At 42.2% G+C, this 24970-nt stretch overlaps 1 protein-coding gene and 1 long non-coding RNA gene across 5 annotated transcripts in view; one reads left to right on the top strand and one right to left on the bottom strand.

The window, feature by feature from the left end:
* Window positions 1–12784: 12784 nt before the first annotated feature.
* LOC114487900 (uncharacterized) lies at window positions 12785–15608 on the bottom strand. Its single transcript, XR_003683438.1, has 3 exons — window positions 15098–15608; window positions 14825–14970; window positions 12785–13493 (listed from the first exon to the last, which is right to left on the bottom strand). It is a non-coding gene; the product is annotated as an uncharacterized lncRNA (long non-coding RNA).
* A 189-nt stretch (window positions 15609–15797) lies between these two features.
* The window catches only part of JPH1 (junctophilin 1), a 77236-nt gene continuing 68063 nt past the window's right edge, over window positions 15798–24970 (top strand). For 3 of the 4 annotated variants that reach the window (XM_028500280.2, XM_028500279.2, XM_007120525.4), the window contains exons 1-2: window positions 15822–16441; window positions 21047–21806. In XM_028500280.2, the coding sequence (XP_028356081.1) occupies window positions 16063–16441; window positions 21047–21806 (1139 nt within the window). In that variant the 5' untranslated portion in view covers window positions 15822–16062. Of the gene's footprint in view, window positions 16442–21046; window positions 21807–24970 lie in introns of all 4 variants that reach the window. The other variant, XM_028500282.2, reaches the window with a different exon arrangement.

The following is a 24970-nucleotide window of genomic DNA, read 5'->3' on the forward strand; positions in this document are numbered from 1 at the left end:
GTATAACTGATTCACTTTGTTGTAAAGGAGAAACTAACACACTATTGTAAAACAGTTATACTCAAATAAGGATGTTTAAAAAAAAATTTAAAAAATAAAAAATAAAGGCCTCTCTGGAAAAAAAAAAAAAATGCTTGCTATGTGAAAGTAGTAAGTGAGATGCAAGCGATAACAAACATTCTAGAGTGTGTTTAAGGAAAGGAAGAGGAATTTAAGCTGTATTCGGAATGCAGTCAGTATCTGAAGAATCCTCCAGGGCTCTAAGGTGTGTGTGCTGAGGTGATATGTGGATTGGGACTGCAGCACTTGGCAAGGATACAACAGTCCCCAACGTCGCTCAGTTAGAGGGAAGCCTTTCCTATTATTGGCCATTGTTTCAAATCCCATTCCAGAGCTCTTGGTACTATTCATTCCCCAATTATAATTTGCGTTTCTTTACTGACTGATAATGGATTTGTTTTTTTCTCTCCTTCAGCTATCAGTCACTTGGCAACTACTTACTCCTTAGTTGTGCTTTCAGCAATATTGTGCACCTCCCTTCTTGGTTAAAAAAACATTTTTTATTGAGGTGTAGTTGATTTACAATGTTGTGCTATATTCTGGTGTACAGCAAAGTGATTCAGTTATACATATATATGTATTCTTTTTCATATTCTTTTTAATTATGTTATTTCAAGATATTGAATATATTTTCCTGTGCTTTGCAGTAGGACCTTGTTGTTTATCTATTTTATATAGAGTAGTATGTATATGTTAATCTAATCTCCTAAATTACCCCTCCCCCCCTTTCCCCTTAGGGAACTTTGTTTCTATATCTGTGTTTCTGTTTTGTAAATAAGTCCATTTGCATCATATTTTAGATTCCAAATATAAGTGATATATGATATTTGTCTTTCTCTGTCTGACTTACTTCATTGAGTATGATAATCCCTAGGTCCATCCATGTTGCTGCAAATGGCATTATTTCATTCTTTTTTATGGCTGAGTAATATTCCACTGTATATATGTACCACATCTTCCTTATCCGTTCACCTGTTGATGGACATTTAGGTTGCTTCCATGTCTTGGCTATTGTAAATAGTGCTGCTATGAACATTGGGGTGCATGTACCTTTTTGAATTTTAGTTTTGTCTGGATATATGCCCAGGAATGGGATTGCTGGATCATATGGTAACTCCATTTTTAGTTTTTTAAGGAACCTCCATACTGTTCTCCATCGCAGCTGCACCAATTTACATTCCCACCAACAGTGTAGGAGGGTTCCTTTTTCTCTATACCCTCTCCAGCATTTTTATCATCTGTGGATTTTTTTAATGACGGCCATTCTGACCAGTGTGAGGTGATACCTCATTGTGTTTTTGATTTGCATTTCTCTAATAATTAGCGATGTGGAGCATCTTTTCATGTGTCTATCAGCCATCTGTGTGCCCCCTTTCAAGAAATGTCTATTTAGATCTTCTGCCCATATTTTGATTGGGCTGTTTGGGTTTTTGTTATTGAGTTATATGAACTATTTGTATATTTTGGAAACTAAGCCCTTGTTGGTCGCATCGTTTGCAAAGACTTTCTCCCAGTCCATAGGTTGTCTCTTCACTTTGTTTATGGTTTCCTTTGCTGTGCAAAAGCTTTTAAGTTTGATGAGGTCCCATTTGTTTATTTTTGCTTTTATTTCTATTGCTGTCTTAGGAAATTGACCTAAGAAAACATTGCTACAACTTATGTCAGAGAATCTTTTGCCTATGTTCTCTTCTAGAAGTTTTATGGTGTCCTTGTCTTATATTTAAGTCTTTAAGCCATTTTGAGTTTATTTTTGTGTATGGTGTGAGGGAGTGTTCTAACTTCATTGATTTACATGTAGCTGTACAGTTTTCCCAGTACCACTTGCTGAAGAGACTGTCTTTTCTCCATTGTATATTCTTGCTTCCTTTGTCGAATATTAGTTGACCGTAGGTGTGTGGGTTTATTTCTGGGCTCTCTATTCTGGTCCATTGATCCATATGTCTGTTTTTGTGCCAATACCTTGCTGTTTTGATTACTGTAGCTTTGCGGTATTATTGTCTAATGTCTCAGAGTGTAATGCCTCCAGCTTTGTTCTTTTTCCTCAGGACTGCTTTGCCAATTCTTGGGCAATTTGGCTGGGTCTTTTGTGATTGCATATAAATTTTAGGATTATTTGTTCTAGTTCTGTGAGAAATGTCATGGGTAATTTGATTGGGATCACATTAAATCTGTAGATTGCTTTGGGTAGTAAGGCCATTTTAACAATATTAATTCTTCCAATCCAAGAGCATGCGATCTCCTTCCATTTCTTTAAATCATCTTCAGTTTCCTTTATCAATGTTTTCTAGTTCTCAGCATATATGTCTTTCACCTCCTTGGTCAGGTTTATTCCTAAGTATTTTATTTTTCTGATGCAATTCTAAAAGAGTTTTTTTTTTTTTTTACTTTCCCTTTCTGATATTTCATTGTTAGTGTAAAGAAATGCAACCAATTTCTGTATGTTTATCTTGTATCCTGCTACCTTGCTGAATTCATTTATTCTAGTAGTTTTTGTGTGGAGTCTTTAGGGTTTACTATGTGTAGTGTCATGTATTCTGCATATGACAATTTTACTCCTTCCCTTCCAATTCAGGTACATTTAATTTCTTTTTATCATCTGATTGCTGTAGCTAGGACTTTTAATACTATGTTGAATAGAGGTGGTGAGAGTGGGCATCCTTGTCTTGTTCCAGATTTTAGTGGGAAGGCTTTCAACTTTTCATTATTGAGTAAAATATTGGTTGTGGGTTCATCATAAATACCTTTTATTATCTTGAGATATGTTCCCTCTATACCCACTTTGGTATGAGTTTTTATCATGAATCAAGGAGAAATAAATAATTTGAACAGACCAATCACTAGAAGTGAAATAGAATCTGTTATTTAAAAAACTCCTTACAAACAACAGTCCAGGATCGGATGGCTTCAGAAGTGAATTCTACCAAGCATACAAAGAAGAACTTTTATACTTATCCTTCTCAAAGTCTTGCAAAAGATTGAAGATGAGGGAACACTCTCAAAGACATTCTATGAATCCACCATCACCCTGATACCAAAATCAGACAGACAAAGATACCACCAAAAAAGAAAATTACAGGCCAATATCTTTGGTGAATATAGATGCAAAAATTCTCAACAAAATATTAGCAAACTGAATCCAACAACACATAAAAAAGATCATACACCGCGACCAAGCTGGATTCATCCCAAGTTCACAAGGATGGTTCAACATATGCAAATCAATCAATGTGATACACCACATCCACAAAAGAAAAGACAAAATCCACATGATCATCTCAACAGATGTAGAAAAAGCATGTGATAAAATTCAACATCCATTCATCATAAAAACTCTTACTAAGTGGGTATATTGATATAGTTTTAAAAATATTTATTCTAAATAAAATATAGTAAGGGACAAGGGCATAATCACCACATAAGCTGCTTTAATATATACTAAAGTGGGCAGAACATGGTGAAAATCATAAGTACCTTATGTTTCTCTCTAGATTGAGGGACATCGGAGATATCTTGCAGTTAAAAGAGTTCTGACAGTATATAAACTCCCTAAGAGGAAGGGAGATCTAGGAAGCTATAGCTGGACAATTGGACTCTAAAATCTTAGACAGTTTCCCTGTCTACATGGTTCAGAAATATTCCATTTAGCAGCCAGTCTGTTTGGGTTTTGCTTTTCTTTCCTAGGTCTGGTGATCTATACTCATCTGTACATGGCTATCACTTAGCCTGGCAACTTTATTGTATTGCTCTTCTGAAATTAGCATCACTGTACCATGAACAATTCTTGAGCAGCACTTCCATTTGTACTGTGGCTATAGTTCTCTCTCTGGCCACATTTCACATTCCTGCTTGATCTGTTTGGGATTTTCAATTTTCTCAGTGGGTTGGCAGGCATAATTTACAGGGCCACAGGCTAGCTGTGGTTTAAGGCCACTTCGACCCTCAGCTTTCTGTCTTGGCGCCTCCCCTAGTCCTTGCACTAGTTCCCAGCATCCTCCTCAATCCTCAAATTTCCTGTTTGTGTGAACAAAGCCAAAGTTAACTGAATTCAACACTAATCCCTTTGCTGTTCCATGTGGAGCAGAATGAGAGTGTGTAACAGTTTGGAAAAAAACACTGCTCAGAAAGAAAGAAAGCCAGAGGGACTTCAACTCAGCAGAATGGTTCTAATGACTAAGCATTCAGGCCATTTTCATCTGGATTTCAAATTATGGGGAGCATAAGACTGTCACACAGAGAACATGTCAAATGAGAAGGTAGATAGATAATATGACAGGATTGCTAGTGCAATCAAAATGAGAGAACCATGGTGGAGAGCCATGGTGGAGGCTGGGTGACCTATGGAGACCAGCAATAAGAGAAACATTTCTGAATACTGCACATTTAGTTGCCTTGATGAGGGAACACTGCCATACCACTTCTGTCTTTTAAGTAAAATATTTGAGCTTCTTCTCTCAGGGAGCTGACATGCACCCAAGATCTTATAAATCCAGGAACTGTGTCTACTGGGTTTTTCCACTTTTACAACAATTTTGCAAGATTGATATTCAATTACAGAGATGAAAAATGAAAGGGAATCTCAGAGAGAATAATTAATAGATGAAAGTTCGCAGCTGTGGTAAATGGCAGACCTGAATTTGGATGGAGTCTTTACGTCTCTGAACTCCCTGTTCTTACCACTGAAAAAATTTTCTTGGTTCATAGACTTTGTGAGAACCTGATGAAAATTTTGAATCTTGAGCATTGAAAAATGCATATGGCCCAACATCTTTGTTTGGGTTTTATGGGCTTTATGGTTAAGAAGCCCTTCATTTTGCATCTATTTTTCTTGCTAAAAATGACTTAAAGTGTAGAAGAGTATACACTTTGATATTTTGGAATATTTGTGCTTCTTTCCTAACAAAATTGACTTCCAATCAGAAATAGGAGAGAGAGGAAATGATAGAAGTTGTGATCAGCCTCCCTTTCACACCCCTGATGTATACACTTCAAATATCTCTGGGAATTAATGTTGTAAGAAAGAACCTTTACTAATGATGTCACTGTGTCTCGTTTGTTTGTTTAGTGTGCTGGTGCTGAAAAACAAACAAAAAAATGTTGAAAATTACTGTCATTAAAATGACAATAAAATATCTGGCTAAGTCAAAATCATCTATGTGTTAGCATAATTTAATGAACATCACACATGGATGCAATTTTTTGGTTATCAATCACCCACCTCAAAAGAGGTGAAAATAGACTTTATACAATAGTTTTTAATCCTTGGAATTTCTACATCTATCATCTTTTTTTCTTTCTACTTAAAACAAACATCATGAAATGTGTGTGTTGCCAGTTTTATCACATCTTGTATGGGAAATGAAAAGAAGTTTCCTTTCCCAAATGTCATGATTCATGTTCTAGCCCTGTCCTCTTGGAGTCTTTAGGGGGTGGACTTGTTATGGTAACTTAGAATCAGCAGGTAATACAAACACTCACTTATCTTCTGAAGGGGGTATTAATCACCCAGATGCATGGGAAAGATGCAAGTGATTTCTGGAAAAGTTGGTTGTGTGACTATAAACTTCACTCCATAGGAAGTTAGTTAAGAGAACCCTTCCCTACCCTGAGCATAAGTAAGTTATTAATGAGCTTGGGGATGAAAGGCATGTGATGGGATTCAGAAATGTAAAATGCCTAATGTTGTCTCTGTGTCAAGGAGAAACACTTTTATCTTCATGAAAGAACAGAAAGAGAATGCTTTTTCCAAAAAAACTTTTGTATTTTCCATGATACACATGGTACAAAATGAGTTTTATTCCTTCTCCTTCTCCCAACCCTGATCCTCACCTCACCTCCAAACATCTTGGAAGCTTAACATTGTAGAGTTAGGTTTAAAAAAAAAGAATTAAATGAGAAACAAAAATGTTTAACATGTATATAGTGATATCTCACGATATTTATTTACCCATTCTAAAAAAGTGTTTGCTTATCATATTATTTGGTTTTCTGTCACTGGCATCATAATTTTATAAAATTATATTCTAGTAAGTAAAAATAACAAGCACTGATGATAGTTATTAATGCTTCTTCTGTGCCAGGCACTATGCTCAAAGCACATTATTTAATTTGCTGCTTGCAGAGATCACCTGAGATGGGGGAGTAGAAAGACCCAGAGCTCACCTCCTCTCACAGGCACACCAATATTACAACAATTTACAGAACACCTATTGAAAGAGGCAGGAATCTGCCAGAAGAGATCTTCTATAACCAAAGATATAAATAAGGAACCACAATGAAACAGGTAGGAGGGATGAGTTGTGGTACAGTCAAGAGCCATACCCCCAGGTGGGCAATCCACAAATGGGAGAATAATTGTAATTGCAGAGTTTCTCCCTACAGAGTGAGAGGTCTGAACCCTACATCAGGCTGCCTAGCCTAGGAGTTCGCACTGGGAAGACAAACCCCTAGAATGTTTGGCTTTGAAGGCCAGTGGGAAGGCAATGGAGACTCTACTGTTAAAGGGCACAAACAAAATCTCACATGCTCCAGAACCCAGGGCAGAAACAGTAACTTGAAAGGAGTCTAGGTCACACCTACCTGCTGATTTTGAAGTTTCTGGGAAAGGCAGGAGACTACTGGAGCTCACCAGTGGGACATAGAAACTGGCAGCAGCCATTTTGGGGAGCATATTCTACCATGTGGACACTGGTACTGGCAAAATCAATTTTAGAATCCTCCCCTCTGGCTTTTTAGCCTCAGGACACAGCCCTGCCCATACCCAACAGCCCATAGACACCAGTACTGGGATGTCTCAGGCCAAGTAATTAGCTGGGTGGGACACAGTCCCACTGACTAGCTGACAAGGCTGTCTTAACAACCCCTGAGCCCATAGTCACCCCTGGACATGACCCTGTCCACCAGAGAGCCCAGGACCAGGCCGCAGGCACTAGATCTGGCATCCCCAAAACTTTGCAGCCAGAGACTCTGGGATCCAGATCCAGCCACTAGCAAGCCTGTTCTAGCCTTGAGAACACCCATACCCACCAGCAGGTTGATATCAGCTCCAGGGAAACCATAGCCCCACAGTCTGCAGATTCTGCTCACCCATCAGCAGGCCGGCACCAGCCCTGAGATGGACTGGGCCCTGGCCCCAACCACCGGTGGTCTGACCCAAGCTCTGGTATCCCTGGGCCCTGTAGCCAGACCCCAGGACCCAGCTCTGTCCACTAGAAGGCAGGCACCAGCCCTGGGATATCCTGGGTCTCAACTCCACCCACTGAGCTAGCACAAGCCCTGGGGATCCCTGGGTTCCACAACCAGCTGCCTTGTGACTCAGCCCTATCAACAGCAGGTCCCAGCAACCAACCAGACTGGGTCGCAGCCCCAGCTACAAGAACGCCCACTGTATTCAACCTGCCACAACAGAAGGACCCATGCAGCCCACATAGGGGGCACCACTAGAGCATATTGCTCTGGTAACCAAAGGGGTGTATACTGTTTGGAAGCACAGGACATCTCCTATAAAAGGCCACTTCTCCAATATCAGGAAACATAACTAACCTACCAAATACAAAGAAATAAAAACAGGAAGTTGGGCAAAATGTGATGACAGAGGAACATGTTCTAAACACAGGAACAAGATATAAAACCCCAGAAGAAGAACTAAGTGAAGAGGAGATAGGCAGTCTATCTGAGAACAAATTCAAGATAATGATCATAAGATGATCAAAGAATTTGCGAGAAGAATGGATCAGGAGAACGAGAAGGTAGAAGTTTTTTAAAAAGAATTAGAAAATATAAAGAACAACCAAACAAACAGAGAGGAAGAATAAATGTCTGTTTTTGTGCCAATACCTTGCTGTTTTGATTACTGTAGCTTTGCGGTATTATTGTCTAATGTCTCAGAGTGTAATGCCTCCAGCTTTGTTCTTTTTCCTCAGGACTGCTTTGCCAATTCTTGGGCAATTTGGCTGGGTCTTTTGTGATTGCATATAAATTTTAGGATTATTTGTTCTAGTTCTGTGAGAAATGTCATGGGTAATTTGATTGGGATCACATTAAATCTGTAGATTGCTTTGGGTAGTAAGGCCATTTTAACAATATTAATTCTTCCAATCCAAGAGCATGCGATCTCCTTCCATTTCTTTAAATCATCTTCAGTTTCCTTTATCAATGTTTTCTAGTTCTCAGCATATATGTCTTTCACCTCCTTGGTCAGGTTTATTCCTAAGTATTTTATTTTTCTGATGCAATTCTAAAAGAGTTTTTTTTTTTTTTTACTTTCCCTTTCTGATATTTCATTGTTAGTGTAAAGAAATGCAACCAATTTCTGTATGTTTATCTTGTATCCTGCTACCTTGCTGAATTCATTTATTCTAGTAGTTTTTGTGTGGAGTCTTTAGGGTTTACTATGTGTAGTGTCATGTATTCTGCATATGACAATTTTACTCCTTCCCTTCCAATTCAGGTACATTTAATTTCTTTTTATCATCTGATTGCTGTAGCTAGGACTTTTAATACTATGTTGAATAGAGGTGGTGAGAGTGGGCATCCTTGTCTTGTTCCAGATTTTAGTGGGAAGGTTTTAAACTTTTCACCATTGAGTATTATGTTGGCTGTGGGTTTGTTATAAATAGCTTTTATTACGTTGAGATATGTTCCCTCTATACCCACTTTGGAAAGAGTCGAGTCTTTATCATGAATGGATGTTGATGTACTACCCTTCTCTATTCAACCTTTTTAGGAAATGGTTATCCCATCAATTTTCACAACTTTTACCATCTGAATAGCAACATTCCCAAGTATGTGTTTACAGTCCCTTGCCCCCACCCCCAATTTGTGTTATTTCAAATTCTGAGTTGCCTTTCATCCATATTTTCAGAATAAAGCATTATGATTTTCACTGTTGCATGAAAGAGATGAACTCATCCTCTTTTCTCCTTCAATTCCAGGGACCTCTTTTCCAGGAGGTCTCCTCTATTCTCCCAATCACAGTCATGGATTCCCCTCATTCCTTCCCTCTGTACAGTGTCTCTTAAGAAGACCATCCCTTTAGAGATATCTGGAAGGATGCCCCTTCTACATTATCCACAAAGCTAAACAGTACGCCCATGATTCCTGAGAATCGTTTCAACTATAGCAGCCCACAAAACTACTCTATCCTCTGAACCCTTATCACATTTGGTGCTTGTTTGCTACTTATAGTTGTCTCCCTTGCACTTTTATTATTTTTCGTTTTTATCTCCTGCCTCTTTAGGTATGTTTTATACCCTTAAGAGCAAGGTCTGAGCTACTTCTCTGTCTCCAAACCTAACCGAGTAATCATATATACTAGTGCATAGATATACGTACACACATAGAAATACATTTTATGGTTCGCTTCAGGTACTAGGTCTTCAATGCACAGACCTAGTACCTGAAACAGTCTACTCTGTGTCTTCAAGCTTACTATCTCTTTTAAGTCTCCCTTTAACCGGTCATTTACCTTTTTCATTGTTAGGACTTTTCTGAAACCCCCTGTGAGCCTCATCATTGGACACATATGCTCAGTCTAGGGGACCACTGCTCATTAAAAAGAGCAGGCAGAGAGCCACAAGGGACAAGTCATGGGAAGAAACCAAAGAACTGCCCTTGAGACTTAAATAAGGCTCAGCTGGTGTTTTTATAACAGAATTAGACTATTTCTAAGTTAGACTCTTGGGCCCTAGGGCAGGATTGCCTAGTTGTATAAAATAAGCCAACAAGTATCCAGTAATTACAGGAGATTTGGCTACGATGAAGCTAATGTTTTGGACACAAAAGATAGTAAGGAGATTAGAAAGGGATGAGAAGAAAAATACACAGGGAAAGAGACAGCTAAAGTGGCAAAAGAGGAAGAGGGAGAGGAGAGATAAGCTGAGAGATATGGGTTTTACAGAAGCTGCTGGAGGTTAAGTGTTCACAAATATCAAACTCGCAGCTGCCACGCCCAGCAGGATAGGAATTGAAGAGATGCCACTGTATCTGTCGACTAGGAGGTCCCTAATGGCTAAACAAGCTCCACTAGACTGCTGAGGATAGAACCCAAATCGAGTGACATGAGAATGAGAGGTGGGGAGGAAAGACTTGAACGTAACCTACTCATTCAGGGAAGTCTGCAGTTTCCAGAACAGACAGGAGACTTGAGGTGAAAGCGGGACCAGGAAATGAGGGCTGTTTTAACATAGAGGACACACGAGCACCTCTGTTGGAGGGAAGAAAAGAAATTAAAGTATATCCAAGGGAGAAGGAATTGACCCAGAACGTGGAGAGGAAAAGGGACATCTTTTCCTCTGGGATGAGGTCGTGAAGAGAGGAAGAAAATGAGAACCAATCTGAAGAGAAGGAAGGTGTTCCCAGGGGTTAGCTCATTTCCTCCATGAGGGAGAAGACCAGTAGGAAAGAAAGAGGGGCTCAGGGATGGTGATGGGCTTCTGGAAGTTGCCTGAGAAGAGATCGGCCATGCAGTGTGGAGGGGTTAGCCTGAGGCTTGCCACCCATGATTTGCAATGGCAACTGGTAAATGTGATTCTCTCCGGAAGGGGCTTCCTAGGAGCAGGGGATGAGAAACTGTGGCTTAGGCTTGGGGGCTGGGCAGGCAGATGAACTAGGAGGTCACTATAGAAAGTACAATGCTGAGGAAAGGATGCATTAGGGCCTTCAGGCAGGATAGGAAAGGGCCAGGAGGACATGAAGGGCATCAAAGGAGTGGAGACTTGGCTAAGAGTCCATGGCTTGTTCAGTGAATGGGAAAGACCAGCGAATGTTGTCAGAGTGAGATTGTCAAGTTCTAGTTTTCAGTGTTGGCCTACGTATGGGTCAAAGTAAGGGCCACGCTCTGTCTGAGGACTTTAAGATAAAGGGCATGATGCTGAGAAAGACGACAGACAGTGAGGCCACGATGAGGCTGCTTGGGACAATGGCAGGCAACAGCAGGTAGGGGGAGAGCAGCTAAGCCTTTGGTCCTAGATAAACAAGGGGAGTGACCTAGAGAATACGGATTTTCTGAAAAATACAGCACAGAGCAAGTTGCTGGCTTCCTAAAGAGTGGGCCAGCATGAATGGTACAAGTCTCAAAGGGAAGGGCTACTGAAAGAGAGCTGTCAGAAGAGAAACTCAGGGATTACAGTTGGCCTTCCTTATGCTGCATCAGATTCAACCTCCACAGATTCAACCAACCGCAGACTGAAAATATTTGAAAAAAAAAAAAAAAAAAGAATTCCAGAAAGTTTCAAAAAGCAAAGCTTGAACTTGCCACGTGCTGGCAACTATTTACATAGCATTTGCATTGTATTAGTTATTATAGGTAAATCTAGATAGGATTGAAAGAATATGGGAGGATGTACGTAGGTTGTGTACAAATACTATGCCATTTTCTATAAGGGACTTGAACATCGTGGGTTTGGGTATTGGGAGGGGCAGCCCTGGAACCAGTCTTGCACAGATACTGAGGACAACTATATTTACTTATCAACTACTTTATTTTTAGTCCTTGACCTGCATTACCAACTGCCTATTGAACATCTCTGAGATATATTTCTGGATCATCTTTTCCTATATGAACCTATCTTCCCAACCTCTATAATTTACTCTTCTTCCTCCATTTCTTTTTTTTTTTGTGGGGGGGTATGCGGGCCTCCCTCTGTTGTGGCCTCTCCCGTTGCGTAGCACAGGCTCCGGACGCGCAGGCTCAGCGGCCACGGCTCACGGGCCCAGCCGCTCCGCGGCATGTGGGATCCTCCCAGACCGGGGCGCGAACCCGGTTCCCCTGCATCGGCAGGCGGACGCGCAACCACTGCGCCACCAGGGAAGCCCCCCTCCATTTCTTTAATTCTAGCCAGTAGCGTCTCCGTCATCTGGGCAGCTATTCTAAAAAATAAATAAAAGTCATCTCCACCACCCCTTCTTGCTCTCCACCCAGGCTGCTTCCTTCCTTCCTCCATCTGGAAGTTCTCACCCTCACTCTAATAAAGAGTGGTAATGAAGAGAATCAGACAGACGTGGTTTAAGTTCCAGCTCAACCATTTCTACCTCGAATGATCTTGGGCACAGAACTGTTTTAAAGCTTATTTTCTTCTTCTGTAAAATGGTTATAACACTAGTACTACTCACATGGGTTATAATGAGATTTGAATGAATTAATGCACGTAAAGAACTTAGCACATAATCTGGCATACCGTAGTTTCCTTCAAAGTTGTGAAGATCATTAATTTCGTAAGCCGCTTCCTCTTCTGACTTCATGGTATCTGCAAGGCTTACGGCCATATTTCTTAACTTTTTTTTTATTGTGGGCACGTTTTTAAAATTTTTATGAATCTTTTATCACAGATATGCTAATAATACTCTGAAATTTTACTTGAGTATAGCTGATTTACAGTTTGTCAATTCGCTGTAGAGCAGTGATTCAGTTATACATATATATTCTTTTTCATATTCTTTTCCATTATGGTTTATCATGGGATATTGATATAGTTCCCTGTGCTATACAGTAGGACTTTGTTGTTTATCCGTCCTATATATAATAGTAGTAAAACTCATTCTGACTTATATAATAAATCAAGTAATTTAAATTCTACTTGCTTTTTTACACTTTGAATCAATAAACACACTTTGGACAGCATACACCGCCAGATTAGCTTTCTGTCATTTGTAGTTTTATTAAAAATTCTCAGTAACTAATTCTAATATGTAAATAAAATGAAATCACCAATAGTATTTTAAACACACCTTCTCTTAAAAAAAAGATCAAATTCTAAGCAGAACATCCTCACCAACACGTTGTTACTAGACATTCACACTCAAATTGCTTACTTTTTGTTACAAAATTTTCTAGAATGGAAATCTACAAGCACCGCGTTTTGAACAGTGGAGAAAAACCAAGCGCTAGCGTGGCTGCTGGCCCCTGGGCTTTAATGGCCTCCCGCACCCCACCTGTCAAACCAACATTCATATTCTCTTCTTACTAATCTCCTCTTAAAGCTAAATTCAACTCCGCCCTTATCCAGGGCAAAGGTTCAGAGTGAGAGGGAAAATAAGGACATTACTAACCCCAACTAGTAAACTGCAGCGTTATTCCACTACCTCCTACGTGCTGTGCCACGGTTCTCAGCACCTCTTCCTCTTCCTGGTTCTCGTTCCCTTGTCTTCTCCAACCGTTACCATTGAACCTGAACACTGACGTCAATGAACACTTCAGTCAGACTGGGGAAACATTCCACCGGGATGACAGCAGGTAAATGGAAGCATGGGTTGTATGCTTTGTATGCATGATTTTTTGCCAAAAATCTCTCAGTGAACTACCAAAAATTCAATACTAATTTTCCCCCGTGAAGAGAGTCAGTGGCAGAGTCGGTTTAGGACTGATTAGTTGAAATGTAATAGCAGACACCTGGTGGTGGATTCTTTCTTCTAATGAAGGGTCCTTCCAAGGAAGACATCTATTCGGGATAGCAAGAGGAAAAGATTAAGGGATAAATGGGCATATCTTTTACTGTCCCCAAATCTCCATATTCTTCCCAGATGTGTTTGCACCAACGTCCTTTGTCCATCTACCATAGATGGACTACACATCCATTATAGATCCAGAAACTTACTTATACTCTGTGCTGTGTATTTCAGAAAGTCCATCATTTGCCTGAGAGCTAATTCGGAAAAGTAAAAAAGCATTAAATGTTTCCACCATGCTTGCAAACACAGGTTTAGCCCTTAAATGTTCATATATGTAGACCCTAACACACATGGGTGGGTCGAAAATAAAAAGGCAAAGAAACAAAGGTTACTCTATGAAGAAATCCAGTTCAAAATGAGAAAGAAATATGTCGGCCTGAGCAATGACACCGTTTCACGTATCAAAAAGAACCCAAAACAGATGGAAATGTGACTGTCTACACTAGCTCCTGATCCAGAAAAATGGAATTATGGCTCAGCGGCAAAATCCTGGGCCCTCGTTTTCCCAGTGGCCTAAATCAATCCCCAGCCTAAATCAATCCCCAGGACAAGATGCTGAGCAAGGTGCATAATTATTTCAGGCCACTAGGGTAAGCACTATTCCTGGCAACTCTGCAGGCAGCGCCATGGATAAGGGTTTCTAATTCTCTTTGGTGATTTGGCTCTGTGTAAACTGAGATTTTTCTTTCAGTATTTCAGCCAGATAAGCAGGAAAGGCCAGCTCCAGTCCTGAGCGAGAGACAATCAAGGTCAGTTTCAGTTCCTTTTCTGTGCAGTTTAGTCTCCTTTTTCCCTGCTGCCTTCCCTGACACCTGTCCTTATATTTTTATCTGATTATCAAAACCTAGTGAGAGAAACTTTGGCAGCCTCTGGTGTTCACTATGTCATCCAAAAGCCTCTCAGCCTAAGGAATACCATGAATACTCTGCAAAGCAGTGTCCTTGAGAGGCTAACCAAAGACCCCTGGCTATGAACCACAGAGAAGTGTCTCCCATGGGTATTTTAAGGGTGAGGTTGAAACCAGTGCCTGCTTTCCCCAGAGGCAATACTGACTTAGCAACTTGCCTATTAACAAATCTCTGATGTTTGGCTTTACACTGCACCCACAGTATATTCAGTTATTATCTAACATAGAAAGTGAATGGTAAATCTTGCCACTCCCATTTGGAAGATGGTGAAATAGAGGTTTAAAAGTTTAAAAGAGTTGTCTAAAGTGAATTCAACAAAGCAGTGTTGCAGCTGGAAAGCAGATCAGCTGACACCTTTCTCCAGTTTTGTAGGTCAGGGACTCTTTGTAAGTTTAGAGCAGTGTTTTACTTACCATGTTCCTCCTTGAAAGCTTCTATTTACTTTCTTAAACTGTGGATGCCAGTGGAGCGGTACCAGGTGTACATTCCAGACACTTATACAACATACACAGACTGAGCCGTCTGCCCGCTGGGTACACAGCTCCGGGCTGAAGAATTTCTAGGGTTGTTGGAAGAATAAATGAGGCATTAGAGGGAGAAGGCTCTGAGGTAGAAGCAAATACCCTATCTCCCTGCAAAGACAGGTTAAAAACACCCTCTTCATTATTACAAACAAAAAAACTCACCAGTTTATTCTGTGCTTTTTCAAACTGCATTGCTCTCCCCCTGTATATTCATTAAATAAATGCAAACACACGTGCTTCGAAATGGGTAGGTGTAAAAGAACATTCTGCACAATTACATCTAGGCTGTGGCAGACTTATCTCACATGCATACATGTATCTGGGGGGTGTTAATTCACGGTGACAGCTGAGCATGACAAACGCAACAGTACACAAATTGGAAGGCCGAAAAAAATGCAACTACGAACCCTATGCAGACAAACACGCATATGAGTTTTCCCTCAACACACACGTGGCCGCACTTATGGGCGCTTCACCACATTGATAAACCCCAAACACAAACACCGGGGCCTCCGCCGCCCGCGAGCTGCCTCCACACACGCGGCCTCGCCTCCCCGCCTCCAGGCAGGCGGGGACTCGCGCACGGCCCTGGGCACAATCGCCCTCCCACCCTCCTCCCGCTGCGCGAACACACGCGCGCCGGCCGGTCCCGAGCCAGCCCGCACGCCGGGGAAGCGGCGGCTCCCGGGGCTGGGGGCAGGGCCCGGGTCGGGGTGGGGGGTGGGGGCGGCGGTGCGGGAGCGCAGCGGGGCCGGGCCTCGGCGCCCGGGGAGGGGACGAGGGGCGGGCGCGGGGCGGCGCCCGGCTCACGTGGGCGGGCGGGAGCAGCTGAAGGTCCGCTCCGGAGCCCGGGCTGTCCTCTCGCGCGCGGCGCTGGCCAGGGCGGCGGCGAAGGAGGAGGAGGAGGAGGAGGAGGAAGGCGGCGGTGGCGGCAGCGGCGGCAGCGGCGGCGAGAGAAGAGGGGAGGACGGGGGCGGCGTCGGACTGGAGCCGAGCGGCGGCGCGAGCTGCCCGGGGCGCTGTCGTGAGCTCGCCCGCCGGGCCTCCACCCCCGAGCTACACCCTGCCGTGCCCAGCTCTGCCCGCGTCCGTGCCCCCGCGGGGAGCGCGCCGGGGCTGCCCCCCGAATGACGGGCGGAAGGTTCGACTTCGACGATGGCGGCACCTACTGCGGCGGCTGGGAGGAGGGCAAGGCGCACGGGCATGGCATCTGCACGGGGCCCAAGGGCCAGGGCGAGTACTCGGGCTCCTGGTCGCACGGCTTCGAGGTGGTCGGAGGCTACACCTGGCCCAGCGGCAACACCTACCAGGGCTACTGGGCGCAGGGCAAGCGGCACGGGCTGGGGGTGGAGACGAAGGGCAAGTGGATGTACCGGGGGGAGTGGTCACATGGCTTCAAGGGGCGCTACGGGGTTCGGCAGAGCCTGTGCACCCCCGCTCGCTACGAGGGTACCTGGAGTAACGGGCTGCAGGACGGGTACGGCGTGGAGACCTACGGGGACGGAGGTGAGCGGCGTCGCTGGCGGCTCGGCTGCTCCGCGAGCTAGTGCGGTGGGCTTTGCCCAGACTGCGGGGAAGCGGGGAGGACGCGAGGCGCACGTGTCCGGAAACCCGCCAAAACACCTGGGGAAGCCTCCCGCCCTCTTCCCGCGCCCGCCCTTCCCGGGAGGGTGCAGTGGGACTCGACTGGTGCGCAAGGGTTGGATCCGACCCGGTTCTTGGAGCGGGCGGTGTGTGCACACCCGGGGGAGCAAGGCGTGAATATACCCGGCCGGCGCCGCGCTGCCACCGGGAGGGAGCGCGCCCGGGAGGGTTGGGCTGGAGAGGGAGCGCTGTCACTTGAGCCCGTCACATTACGTTCCTGATCCCTCCCTCTCCCGGGCGGGTTTGAAATCGCCACTCCCGTGGAGTTACAGCGAACGCTCTGGGCTTGTGAGGCTGGCGGTCGCTGCGGACCGCGCCTGGGATTGGTTTCACGTGGAGTCGTATTTCGCTTCTGGTCCTCTAGTAGCCTAAAGATAGAAGCCAGAACCCCATTAACTAGGATGTTGGGGAATTGTTCCTTATCTGAGGTGCTTTTGGAAACATCCTCCTTATGGGAGTGGAGAGGCCACCTGATGCAGGTGGGATTCGGAGGATGTGGGGTTTTCTTTCTGTTTTCATTCGGTTTCTTGAAGTATTGGTTTTCCATCAAAAGAAGGTACTCATTGTTGAGCTGCAGATAACTGGACAAATTATGAGGAAAACACTTTAGAAATGAACAATGGAGTCTACGTTTTAAAAAATACAATTGAAAGGTATAGTTGCTAAGTTAACAGCTACTTTACTCCTGAGAATGGCAGTGTGGAATCGCCGATTTGCACTAAGGTGTATGACCGAAATGGTATGCTGGCTGTGAGCAAAATTCACCTTGTTTTAATGTTTAAACAATATTTGCAAAAGAAATTTTGTATATAAGAGGGCATAGTTCCCTTTTCTTTTTTCCAACCAGGAAACATATATTATTGAAACAGGTATTTTCAATAATGAATTTCCTTTTGTAATAAACTGAGAAGCATGAATGTCTTATGCTTTGGCAAAATACATGTTCTTATACTAAACATAATCAGTTAATTGAAGAGGGTTGTAGGAAGCAAGGTCACATTTCAGAATTCTGCAGCTCAGAGTTGGAGAATATTAAAGGGATCCAGTTAAAAGTTTCTCCAGCCCACGGCAACCCCAGTCAGGCCACTGCTTATATAAAAGCTTATACAATTTGTACACTTCACTTACTCAGAACAGTTGGGCCGTGTTTCAAATGCAAAACGGCAGAATGGTAGGATTTGCTAAAAAGGACATCTTTTCATCCTACAGTATAAATGAAGGATATGGTTCTCAGGGATTAAAAGGGGAGGGGGACTTTCTCTAATACTTGTATATGGGCTGCATGAGTCTCAAGTTGCACAGTCGTTAATTAGGGCCCTTAAATGTTCTGAATGGGCATAGAGTGCCTTGGTTGACAGCCTTACAAACATGTTAGCTTGTGATTGGATTTTATTGGAGGCCCTGGGTCTACAATATAACTAAATTCCATGCTCAAAAGTTGGAATACAAAACTTATCTTTCAAATGTGTGCATTATTTTATAACCTTTCAAGAAGGCCATGGATAGTTCTTTTACTTAAGTATTTGGAAGGCTAAAAATAAATGAGTCTTCTTTTAAAGTTACTACTCATTAAACAAAATCTCTTGGTTTAGAGTATTCACTATACCTAGCAATCAAAATATATATGTAGCACAGTAAAGGTCCTCTATGTACGTGTTGTAGAAGCTCAAATAAGTGTCTAGGATGACTGTGGATAATCAGCATCTTGTTTTAAAACTAACTTTTAAAAGAATTTTTTAAAAACCTCAAAATTTGGCATCACTGTAGGACTGTGGTTCTCTTTTTCTACCAAAAAAACAATCTAATATGCTACCAATTAGGAAGGGGAGAAAAAACTCTTAAATCACTATTGAATTCCTACTCTGTGTTTTTCTTTCATATGCCAATCAGTTAATTAGAAAGTCCTGAATCGTAATATGGGGGTCTAAATGGAAGTGTATTGCTACAACTTATTTCATACAAAGATTTTGGCCAAAAGAGGACATATCACTTCCCCTATTTTTACTTTTTGCCTCTGCACCGCAAGTCCATCCCTAGCTACCCTTTCAGACCTAGGGAAAATCTGATTCCATGTATTTTGTGGTGACATTAAACTAGAGGAAGGAAGTCATAATTCCATTGACAAGTATCACTCGGTTTATTTTATTAGTGATTTGTGTGTGAAGTGTTACTGAAATAGAAATCCCCTGAATATTAAGAATAAATTAGTACCATACTCAAGAAATCCAAGTCTAGGTGCCCAGAATATTTGGTGCAAATTCTGATCCTGCTGTGGTTCCTTTTTTCACCTGTCATGAAACTATTGAAAATATCTAGGAAGACACATTGTTTTGTTAATCTTATGCATACTTTTACATGCACATACCCATTCACAGCATGTAGATTTAAGTTTGGCATAATAAAGTCTAAATTTGACTGGAATTCTTTCTGAACTGGATGCCTTCCACTACAAGCTTATTTAGTGAAAATGGCTATATCTAGAAAATCAGCTCCCAGATACAGAATCATAGAACATAACTTCAAACCCATGAAAATAATTTTTAAACTTGTGAACTATGCATCTATATTTAAGGGATTGTGAGGAACTAATTAGAGCTTTATTTGAGCAGCAGGGAGCAGGTGGAAACCACCTGCTTCATAAAGAACTAGAGGCCCTTTTTTTTGCTAGGTTCATTGACTAAACTAAACCTGTTTTAAATTTCAGATGAGCCACTAACACTTTGACTGTAAATTGGTTTCTAGCAATTTTGTGGAGGAATTCTTCCATATACTGTTCCTCAACAGAATAGGATGGGAATATAGCCAATGCCATTGTTCTGCTTCTCAACTGGACAGTTAAGCAACAACCTAAACTTTCTAATTATTGCTGTTGCCTTAAACCACTTAGATTTTTCAAGCAATACGTCGTTGGTATTTCTAAATGCTTTTTGGAGATAGCAGTTTAAGGAAACTAGCTGTTAATTTCCCCTCAGTGTTAGGAATTCCTAAGACAGTATGGTTGCATTTTAAAAGTGTAAATACTTCCTGATATCAAACAGTATGTTGGAAGTTTCTAGCAAAATTAACTTGTCATTATGTAGAAAAGTTAGAAGGATACAATTATAGCATTCCTTGTTTATTTAAACAAAGTATTTAAAAATAAGGTAGTTTTGGTGCGTGTAAGTCAGGTTGTATAACTTTTATCTTAGAACTGAAAATTTTATCTATCAGGAAAAGGGAAAGTCCGTTGCAATTTCCTAATAATTCAATTTCCTTCCCTATTAAAGAAATAATTATTAAGGAAATAATTTCCTTCCCTGTTTGGAGATGGCTAATATTCAGTAGAAAGCTTCTTGACCTGAAATGTTTTATTTGACTATCTTATCCTTTGGGGTTTATGTCCACCTCCTCAGAAGTTCTTAGGTGTCAGGTTAAGATGTTAAGACCTACCCAGAATATGACATTCACAGTACCAGACCCATTTCATATTTCATTGTCTCCCTGCTACTGTCTATTTATATACCAAAAATATATCAGAATGAACATGAAAGAGATGGTAGTCTGGAAATTAGTCAAAACTTTTGACTTTGGAGCCATTATGGCTTTAACTTTTAAATGCAATAATCAGCCCTTGTTAACACAATGATACAAAACTATGAGCAGCACTTCCCGGTATTTTAAAAATAAATGTATGCCATGCAATAGAAACCTTTTCACGGCAACATAAAATGGCAAGGTAGCTCGGTATAATCAGAGGCTGAAAGAAGTCAAGACGGACTGTTATCATGATTGATTTTCTGTGATATTGTGAGTTAGGAATAATGAAGTAATTACATCTTAAAATTTCTACATAGCTTCTTTTGGGGGATATTTTAATTTAAAATTTTCCTTTAATTAAAAGGAAATGAACTTGATGTAGAAGAGAAAATTCTAAGTTCCCTAATCTTAACATTCAGTTCCTCCTAAGGTTATTTAAAAAGCTGCTCCAGATTAATTTTTAAACGTCTCTGCTAATTTATTTAATAGAAAAACTTACTGAAAACCAATGCTTTCGATTAGAGATTATCCTTTTCCTGAGAAGGCATACTATTCATTGAAAAAGTGATCTGGTGTCAACAGAGTTTTAGTGGACACTGTCAAGCACACCTTTGCCCTGAGATGAATTCCATAATGCTAAGTGTGGAAGTTTTCCTCTGGCCTTATCTCAGTTTTCCCAAAGGTAAACAGTGCACGCTTTTTAGCCACCACAGCTGTATACAAAAAGCCTATATACAATTACAGAAAAGGTCTAGGCACAACATCTCAGGGACGGGATTCACAAATGGAGTTTTAAAAGCATCCCTAAGGGTTGACTTGGCAATGTGCGGGATTGCACCTTGGGCCGCCGGGCCTGCGCGCAGGGCTCTCGCTGTGCGTGCCCCGCGCTCGCAGGCGCCAGCGCCCCCTCGGCCCCAGACTCACGCTGTGCTCTCTTGCGATCTCTCGAAGGTACCTACCAGGGCCAGTGGGCCGGCGGCATGCGGCACGGCTACGGCGTGCGCCAGAGCGTGCCCTATGGCATGGCCACGGTGATCCGCTCGCCGCTGCGCACGTCGCTGGCCTCGCTGCGCAGCGAGCAGAGCAACGGCAGCGTCCTCCACGACGCCGCGACCGCCGCCGACAGCCCGGCCGGCAGCCGCGGGGGCTTCGTGCTCAACTTCCATGCCGACGCAGAGCTCGCGGGCAAGAAGAAGGGCGGCCTCTTCCGCCGGGGCTCCCTCTTGGGAAGCATGAAACTGCGCAAGTCCGAATCCAAGTCCTCCATCTCCAGCAAGCGGAGCTCGGTCCGCAGCGACGCCGCCATGAGCCGAATCAGCTCCAGTGACGCCAACTCCACCATCAGCTTCGGCGAAGTAGATTGTGATTTCTGCCCGGTGGAAGACCACGTGGACGCCACCACCACGGAAACCTACATGGGCGAGTGGAAGAACGACAAGCGCACCGGCTTCGGCATCAGCGAGCGCTCCAACGGCATGAAATATGAAGGCGAGTGGGCAAATAACAAGAGGCACGGGTACGGCTGCACCGTGTTTCCCGACGGCTCCAAGGAGGAGGGAAAATACAAAAATAATATTCTGGTCCGTGGAATAAGGAAGCAGCTTATACCAATAAGAAATACAAAAACTAGGGAGAAGGTGGACAGAGCGATCGAAGGAGCGCAAAGGGCAGCCGCCATGGCGAGAACCAAAGTGGAAATAGCAAATTCAAGGTATGTACGCACAGGATGGGTGGTTCTGCCCCGGTCCTTCGCAACAGTGGAATATCAAATGTTTGTCAGTCCTTTGGTGACATCACCAAATAGGTTCTACAACTGCCGGAATCAAAGGTGGAAAATGATTAAGCCCAATAGAATGAGTCAGAAATGTACCTGCACTCTTCTGAAACTTTCCGCCCTCAAAAAATGTCGAAGGCACATTGCGGTTCCCTTCCTCATATAAATTACTTCCCTAATACTGAATGTGATGGAGTTGACTCAGAGCCTGTGTACATTTCCCGGAGTCCAGAAAGTTACTTTAAAAAAAGTACCCCTGAAATACTTCCAGAGGGAGCACAGTGCTTTTGTGTGCCGGAAAGAAAATACCATCCACATGGAAACCTACCTAGTGTAGGTGAGTCCCTTTGTTCTAATATTAAAGTTGGAGGTGTGTACAACTCCGCCTTAGAAAATTATTCTAATTTATAACATTCACATTCTGTTTATTGATGCCTTATAGATGAGATTGGTTTTGAGAAACTCACCAGGATTCAGATAAGGCAGAAATGTAAAGTTACATGACAAAATCCAGCAGACATTCTTTGAACCGCAAAGCTTACCTACATGGGAAAGGCAGAGTGACTGAGGTTCAGCAGAATTCCCCCCATTCTATGCAAGAAAGACTAGATCACTGGTATATTGAAAGGAAGGGGGTGGGGAGAGGCTGACAAAGACAGATGGGACTGGCAGTGTGCCAAGGTTAAAAGAACGAGCAGCAGAGGAGGGCTGGAGGTAGTAGGACAAAGTGGTGAATAGTCGATTGAGAAGTGAGGTGTATGTGGGCCCGCCCCTGAAGTTCTACCCGTGATAGCCAGGTTCAGGCATCCAACCAGGGCGTGGAGAAACCGACTGGGAATAGAATTTTACTAGGGTTGGATGTCACATGTTAGCCAAAAAAGAAAGTGGGACGGTTATATGTGGAAAATTTTATTCTTAGGCTCATTTGAGCAGGTACTGACTGGTCCTAGTTTTGTGTGATTTGAGACATAACGTTTATCATAGAATATTAAAAATCCTTTTCCTGCTTCAGTACTATTCTCGCATTGAAGGAAACCTTCTTGTGAAACCATGAACTCTGAGCATGTCTTCAGGTTTTTATTCTTACCATTAAATTAATGAGCCCTCCCTTTTCTTTGGTGGAACCATGTGAAAATTCTGATGTTCAAACTTTTCAATGTACAAAAAATGGCAGTTTCATATTGTTCAATTTGATACTTCTAGACTTCTGAAATTCTTTTTTTTTTTAAATGCCCCTATTTTATGGCTGCTGTTTACTTCTGAGTGTCTGAAACACTAATTGGAAAATGGAGGCGGTCTTGGTTTTTGTATTATTTTTAGATACATATGATATTAAAGTGTTCAAGATTTCCATCTTTATCCCAAACTAACCCAATTTTAAAGTTAATATTGCTTGTTAATTGGCGCAAACTTTCAAGAACGGTCTCTCCTCTCTTACCTGCTGAGCGTCTTTTATTTTAGATCATGGTTTTCTCTGATCACCAAGCATTGCATCTACTTGCTTTTTACTTTGCTTGTAGGTAGGATACTTGGCACATCTAACCTTGCCAGCTTCCATGGCCCTCTGATAACTTTTAGAGCTAATTGATATACTTTTCGTTAGGCCCTAGTCTCTAATTTGAAATGCGCTCTTGGATTCTTCCCTTTTGTTTTCACCTAGTGATAATACTAGAGGTAATTCAGTCTTGGCAGGTGGAAGATAAACCTATGCGGGACATTCTAGCAAATAACTTTCTTATGCTTGCTTTAATTATTGACTTATGATTAAATTGGAGGAACCTACATAGTGAAAAGCTGTGATGCAAAGATCTCTGATTTTACCGGTATCGTAAAACTCTTATCCAAGTTCTAGGCACAGTCCCTCTGTCAGAAGTCTTTTGGGGTGGTATTATGTAGTTTGGGAGTAGTGTGTTAGAATAGTTTATGATTAACAGACATTTAGCTTAAGAGCTTGTATTTCTAGCTAGTTAACGCCTTCATAAAGATTTCACTTAGCTGTTTAAAAAATGCTCAGTTCATTATGCTTAGTGACATAAGCCAGTCACAGGACAAATATATTGCATGACACTTATAGGCGAGATCTGTAATGGTCAAACGCATAGAAACAGTAAAATGGTGGTTGCTAGGGGCTGAAGGGAGGGAGAAATTGGAAGTTGCTGTTCCAAGGTATAAAGCTGCAGTTAAAGCAAGATGAATCGTTCTAGAGCTCTCTACGACATTGTGCCCGTAGTTAATAATACCGTCGTGTGTGCTTAACGTTTTAACAGGGTAGATCTCGTGTTAAGTGTTCCTACCACAAGGAAAAAAATACTGTTTTGATGACACGATAGGCAAAAGATATTTTTAACGCTCGATTAACCTTTTATATTTCACTTTCACTGGTTTAGTCTCTTTCCAGATTCCTTGCTTTAATGACTACTTCAGATACAGAGTTTTGCAACTTGCTCAGTCCTTCCTGACTCTTCTAGCAGTTGTTATTAATGGTTTTTGCTTTTAAAAATATCAAAAATTTAAGAACATAAAGACACCCTGCCCCTGCCCCTGCCCCAGTGATGGCAGAATACGAACTAGAAAGTAAGACTCCTAGCAGCGGCCACTGTTGAAATCACTAGTTCAACATTAGCAACAAAGGGAGATGATCTGTTAATAGTTATTGACCACTTCAGATTGCCTCCCTGATAGCGTTAATTATTATTGTATCACTGTTATTTTTTATGCTACAGAGATTTTTGTTTGTTTCTGAAATCCCAGGGAAATGGATCTGCTTTTGTACTGTCACCTTATTTTATCTGGAAACAAAGCCTAGCTTTGAGGGAAAATAATTACCTTCTCTAAAAACGGCTCCTCAGGGAAATCAGGAGACATGGAACCAACCATCTTCGGCCCAAAGGTTCAGGAAAACATGGTAGATCGGTGGATCTTTCCTTTACTTCATTGAAGACCGAGTGGTGTGTCTTTCCAGTAAACACAGGAGGCTTATTTCTGAAGGCTTATTATGGACCCCTGTTTAATTCTTTTTTTTTTTTTTTTTTTTTTTTTTTTTGCGGTATGCGGGCCTCTCACTGCCGCGGCCTCTCCCGCCGCGGAGCACGGGCTCCGGA

The sequence above is a fragment of the Physeter macrocephalus genome, chromosome 15 (assembly GCF_002837175.3).
Source record: "Physeter macrocephalus isolate SW-GA chromosome 15, ASM283717v5, whole genome shotgun sequence".
NCBI classification, from domain to species: domain Eukaryota; kingdom Metazoa; phylum Chordata; class Mammalia; order Artiodactyla; family Physeteridae; genus Physeter; species Physeter macrocephalus.